We start from the raw sequence: 7,035 nt of genomic DNA on the forward strand, positions 1-7,035 counted from the left end.
CACTTACACACTCACACGCACATTAAGCTTGCACGCGCTACCACCCAAACCACTACGACCAAATTAGGTTCAACCCTTAAGTTACGCACACATTTAACACGAATTTAGTACACAAATCCCACAAAAATAATTTGAGGCTTTAATGAAAATGAAAATGAAAATCGATTACCAACCTGTTGTGCCGCATTCTGCAGATTCAACAGGGGCTCCGAGGAGCGCTTCAGAAATAAGCGCAACTTGTTCTCCTTGGTGGACGTCTCCCTTTTGCGCTGGGGTGATGGCGCAGAGTACAGCATTTTCGCAAATACACGCGAACGTGACGCGAGTACAGCCTGCAAGTCAAGTATGGAAAGCATTAAAAACAAAGCACATTAGAAATAATATTTAATAAATAAATAATCATAACAGAAAGTGAATGGCTTTCTAATGAAAAATAGAAGTTCTAATGCTGCACTTATGTACTGGTATACGAACTGTACGTACAAGCGACCTCATTGACCCATTTAGCCATCCGATACTGCAGCCAACGGCGATACCTGAACACTTTGAAAATGTCGATAACGTGATAACTTAACGAAGTGAAATCAAACCAAATTTTGTGCTACAAAGTATCTAACACGTACAGCACAACACGTACTACAAAAACCGATACACATATGTACAGTGTACCCACACAATGCCCCTATTTGCATTCACGTGTGGCTGTTACACGCAGTTCTGTACTTCTGTGTTTCTGTGCTTGTGTGCTTTTGAAGGCTTACTCCCACTTACCTTTACGGCACAAACTGGCTCACGTGTGTCGCCCACCAGAAACGTTACATCACAGAGTTCTGGCATCGAGGCTAAAAACTTCATGTCATCGGCTAGGCCGGTTTTGTTTTCGAACGTCGATAAGTCTGGCTCCGCGTCAGCCATGCCGGGCAGTGTCAGAGCTTCGGGCATTTGGGTTTTCTGAAATTTTTTACAAAATTCATAGTAGGAGTTTTTAATTTGTTCCTTCCATCATTAAATATTAATAAAAATGAATAAATATAGAAAAAAAAACGTATGAAAACTTTTTAGGTTAGTAAAAAGTATAGCTCAGGGATGCATTACATAGTATTTTCCACTTAAAAAAACTTTTAGGAATTCAAAATATTATACGTACAATAACAAGGGTTTTATTTACAAAATGTTTAAAATTGTCCAACTGCACTTTCTTTTAAAGAATTCAGGAATAAAGAGAAAGTATTAATAAGAAATTAAATGAAATGAATATCACAATTCGGGTATATAACTCAACTCAGCTGAAAATAGACAAGAGAAATGAATAGTATGTAGTGTCGGCGAAATTGACTGTAATGCCATCTAGTGGTAGAAATTTTAAAACTGGACTATATTACCTAACATATGAATACATATAAATACACATAAACTTCATATACCAAAATAATGTTATGTCTCCATATGCTCAAATATTTCCCGCAGAAATGGAATATAACAGTAATTCCTATCAAATTTGATGACTGGATGTACAGTAAACTTTTACGAGATAGTTAGTAATCAATTTATCGAGTTTGGAATATCTCGGTAAATAACATAACATAACCACTGACCAGGAATATTCTTACACAGGAAGTATAAATGGTTTACATAAAATCAAGAAGACTACTTTACAATTAAATTTTATTAGTACACAATATGACTTCACTGATTTTAAAAAAGTCAGTATATATACACCACACTTTATGTAGATGATTACCTACAATATAGTATATAACAATATCCCGACAGAACAGAATAGTATTCACTGACGTACGGATTTTATATTATAGCTATATGTCTACAGAAGTCCAGCAACTTTCTGTGTACTTGGTAAATGCTCCAAAGGATAATAAGTGTTATATGCATAAAACATATTTATCACATTTAAAATTTTAAAATTAGTCCTTCAAAAATAGAAGACACATTATTGTTTTGGAGTACTATAAATTCCAAAACCAAATTAATGAAAATTCTCTGACCTACTTATATCATTACTGATATATTAGGTTGAAATATATAGTATTTTAAAACTTCTTAGAAATTATATTTCAAATCCATTATTAATAATCAATAATATATAATCATTTTAAATTATAATATTTATTACCGCAGATATTTAAGCCTTACATATCGTTATGGTTTCCTATACGACCACCATCACTTTTAAAAAAGGAAAGCATTCTGGATATATACTTAATACATTATTGAAATGTCGGGTCATACAGGAATTACTCATATTTCTGGCAATTTTTTTACAGTGTAGTTTACTACGGGCAAGTGTTATTCCGTAATCATAAAATAAGTACCCATAATAAGCCCCCTCCACAAGCAAATATTCATTGTGATTACTGTGGATCCGAATAGATTCTATATTAATATGCAATTGAAACAACAGGAATGCTTCGAATTATGAGGATCAAATTATATAGTCTCTAAAGCTTCAATCAGTGTTCATAGAATAAAATATTAAAGTATATAATTTATACTTTATAAATGGGGTGGAAGTATATGGAAGAAGTAAGTAAGAGAGTAATGATTTTTTCTGATTCCCTTTCTACTTCCACTTCCACATACACTCCATCTTGTTCTTCTGATTTTTATTCGTTTGGTTTTCTGTCAACGTTAATCCACAATATGCCAACATTTAAATACATCTATTGAATTTGCTAAATTGGTAATATTAATATACTTATGGGTACTAACTTCTTAGATATTAAAAAAATTAAATTAAATAAACTCATGATAATACTCGTATATATATTTATTTATCATATACATTATTGTATATTATTGAGTATTAATTCACTCATTGTTATAAAATCTATTAAACTAAGAAGGTCAAATGACACTTACATATATTTCATTCACCCTAAATGCACCACCTTTTAACTTTACAGGGGAGTATCTACAAGTTTAACATTTCAATATTACGAGAACATACATATGTACGGGTATGAACATTTATCAGAACACAGCACGTCGTCACACAGTTAGGCTAGAACAGTGTGCAGATGTAACCTTGATGTACCTTTTTGCGTGTTACTTGCAACCAGGAAAATACTCGTAGCAACAACACAGTAAAGTCAAAGAAACGCAGATACAAGGGTGTGTAGGAGCCTCTGGGATGATGGCTAAACCGAGTTGATATACAACAAACTAACAACCTGAAATGTAAATCAATTGAGTTCAGCAAGCAATGTCAAAGCTTTCACTTGATGAAGCTGCGGTTTTGTGGCATAGAATGCAAATGATGGGAGTGATGAATGATATACAGGATCCGCTGAACACAAAACATATTAAAAATAACTTTGACGTAATTAAATTCTTTTTTAAATTGTGTACAACAAAGATAATTACAATTTAACAAAGTTTTTTGTAATTCTTGCTATGACGCTACAAGTATAGTAGTTATGCCAATGCTAAGTCCTTGCTGTATTCAGCAATTAAACAGCTTTGAGCAATGCATTTTAAACCATCTATAGATAATAATTCAGCTAATTTGAAAGCATGTATACTTAACTTATAACCAAAACATTATAAAACTAGACATATAACGTGTAACAAAATATCTATTAACCATTATAATCGTATACACACTTACAGGCCTTTTAGGCCTTTTTTAACAGTATTTAATAATGATTGAATATATTCCCATAGAGTTTATATATGCTTAGAATTGAAATCTTACCAGAGACTGAAAAGGTAGTTTTGTAATATATGTGTACAAACAATCGCACAAAGCCCTCAGACATATCACTGCTCAATCTCAGGTATAGAAACTTCACAAATATACTTCACTAACGTGTAAATACATTCACAAAATAACTACGAGTACTTGACGATGACCAATGTGGTCTCCATAATCATTCACCAAAACTTTTTGAAAAAGTTCAATCAATTTAAAAAAAAATCAACTTTTTGTACATCAACTTGCTACAAGTCGCTGATTCCATTGAACGAATTAAAAATGGCTTAAGTTTTCTAAAAAATAACATTCCAAAGAAGCAATTGCGATAAGTAGGAAATATCTTAAATTGCATAAAGATAAAGGCTTCTAGAAAGGAAAACTGATCAACTTTTTTGAAATTTTCAAGATCAAAGAAGAAACTGTTCTCTCTTGCCTTCACTTGTTTTCAGTAGGGTTAAACAATGTTATAAGCAGGTCTGATACCGAAGAAAGAAATTTCAATAATAACAACCAAATCTCCAACTTTGCAGACTGTATCACACTAATACCGTGTAGAAACAGCCTACAAAAATGGGTTGGGATTCAAATTAAGATGCATTCAACATAGATAATGTTGGCTGGGAAACTGCGAATAAATTTAAATATCTCGGAATGGTATTTAGTGCTGAAGAAGACAAATAGGTAAAAATCCTATCAGGTAACAAAACATATATGAACGAAAAATCTTTTAAAAAATCTTTGACTCCATATAAAATATGCTACAACGATAACGTCCCATACATTAAATTCTAACGTATTTTATAACAATTAGGCTGGCGTTGTTAGGAAGAAAGTGTGTTGATAGAACAGCAAAACTAGCTTCTAAGAAAGTGCCTATAGATCAATGAAGAAGAAGGCATATATAAGATAAAGCAATGCGAGTACAAGTTTGATAAAAAGAGACGACAGATACCGATCCATAAAGAAAATTGGTGAAGAAAACACTGGTACACACCAGATTGTTAGTTAATAAATAAAATATAAAGAATTGAAGTTCTTAAGTCAAATTAGAATAATTTATTAACATTATTCAAAATAATTTATAACAAGATATTACTGAGACCCAGTAGATTCTAATATATGCTTGCAAAAGTTCTTGTGATTGTTGTAAACAAGGAGTCAGCAGTACTGATAGTGCTTTCTAACAGGTTGCTATGTGCATTGAAGACCTTCTTACAAATAAAGTATATGAACGAAATCATTTATAAATGCCATAAAAACTGTGGTTGGACGGGTAGAAAATTGTGGTAAAAATCTTAATAAAAATTAATTGAAACTTATGCCAAAATCTGTACATTACTCAAGATACTCAAGATACTAAGAAGACAAAATATTTCATAAAGGCATGCGAAATAAATACAAATCTAAGAAAATAATTGAACGTTACCTGCCTTTTATTTTATTTTATTTTTTTAAGTTTTTAAAGTTAATCGAATTTTTAAATCCTTTAAAATTCAATTTGTGAATAAAAACAAAATAATAATATATATTAAGTTAAAGTGAAAATGTAATTTCTCTTAGAATATACTTACCTGGTCTGGTTGAAAAATTGTTGCGTTTTAACGGATTTATACTCGTTGAGAAAATCCGTTGAACTTATGTATTATTTCATTTTGACTTGAGTTTGACAAACAAATCGTATAGGGAGAAGTTTACGGATTTAGTTTTAAAACAATTAAATTAAAAAATTTATTTTCGACACATAAAAATAATCACATTCCGTTAATTGTTAGTTAGTAGATACGACGTAAAAAGGATGGTTGTGATGTTATCTATTCAAATGATTAGTGCTTAAGCAAAATATAGAAAAGTTTGTCAAATAAAATAATAAAAACAACGATAACAAATAATGTTCTGTTTTAATAACTTTTTTTAAAAATAAATATTAATGGCCAATTGTGAAGCTGTAAGTAAAGAAAGAGTTTTATATTAATTTAACCTATAGTGAAGCTATCAATCACTTCCTATGTCTCTGTCCAGGATTGTAGACAAAGCGACTGCAATGTCTTGCGGATTGCTTTTTTACTGGCTTGGAAGAGATAACGAAAGCAAGCTCACTGGATCTCCTCAACTTCATCTGAAAAACCCAAATGGTTTAACAAGGACAACAAAGGCTAGCAACTCGCCTCTTCCGAAATAATTTTTGAGGGCATCACAATAGGCAATATATGCCACCGAGTGGAAGTGCTGACAACTGTCAGCAACTGTAACAACTGTAAGCGATGGCCACAGTCTCATTTGGTAAAAACTGTAAGCATTTCAAGTAATATAAGATGTAAACTTTAGTTGTAAAAGTAGTTCAGTACTTCAATATAGAAAAGGAACAATTCAATCGACACATAATTCCAAGCGGATTAGAATACGCTATTTTATTTCGTAATACGTTATCCTCTTCAGTACTAAATGCAGTCTTGAAGCGAAATATCGTTATATAAAAATTCCAATAAAAAGTAAAACCATACCATACACTCTATTCTTATCTCACTAAGTTCTGAAATGTGTGGTAAATTATGTGGTGACGTTCAGAATTACATCCTGAAAAAAATTTACAGTCATTTTTCAAACTTGTAAGGAATTATGAAACAAACCTGTCTACACTTATCTTTTCTATAATACCTAAAATTAAACTCGAAAAAATCGTACTTACTTCTCAGGGAACTCCATATTTTTATAATTTAACATAATATTTGAAGTTATATTCATTATAATTGCGATTATAATAGAAGCTATCTATATATTCTACAAACTTCTATTAAAACATCTTAGGAATGTTACAATCTGTAATATTAACTATTAAAATTTTAAATGGATTCCACTTTTACTAATCTTACAGGTACAAATACCAAGACCTTGACATATCTTTGTCATGTTCCTTTCGCAACAAAATACATTAACTTTTTTATAATAGTATCTGTTGCATATTGATCGGCTTAGTAATGCACTTGCAACTTCATTCGAACTAGACTCTTCAATAATTCTCCTCTTATAATATGTTCCATTACAAAATAAACTTTTCACAGTAACATATATTGAATAGTTCTTTTGAAATCGTAGGTTTCGTCCAGTACTAGAAAATTACCATGTTACTGCATTATCATAAAACGCTCTTGAGTTAACTAATATCTGATAAATATCTGATAAATACGAGATATAAGAGTAAATAAAAATGTGTTTAATTATTGGAATTCAATTTGAAGCAGTTAATGAAAGTTGAAACCTACCTTAATTCAATTTGTCTTATTATGCTAAAAGATTTGGAATATACATATGGAACATGCAAAAAA

At 31.1% G+C, this 7,035-nt stretch overlaps 1 protein-coding gene across 1 annotated transcript; it reads right to left on the reverse strand.

Annotated features, from left to right (window-relative positions):
• Positions 1-104: 104 nt before the first annotated feature.
• On the reverse strand, positions 105-5,482 carry LOC119684915 (serine-enriched protein-like). The gene is made up of 3 exons (XM_038099053.1): positions 5,284-5,482; positions 772-951; positions 105-332 (listed from the first exon to the last, which is right to left on the reverse strand). The coding sequence occupies exons 2-3, from the start codon at positions 940-942 to the stop codon at positions 105-107; spliced, it is 399 nt and encodes a 132-aa protein (XP_037954981.1). The 5' UTR covers positions 943-951; positions 5,284-5,482.
• Between the last annotated feature and the right edge of the window lie 1,553 nt (positions 5,483-7,035).

The sequence above is a fragment of the Teleopsis dalmanni genome, chromosome 2, assembly GCF_002237135.1.
Source record: "Teleopsis dalmanni isolate 2A chromosome 2, ASM223713v2, whole genome shotgun sequence".
NCBI classification, from domain to species: Eukaryota; Metazoa; Arthropoda; class Insecta; order Diptera; family Diopsidae; genus Teleopsis; species Teleopsis dalmanni.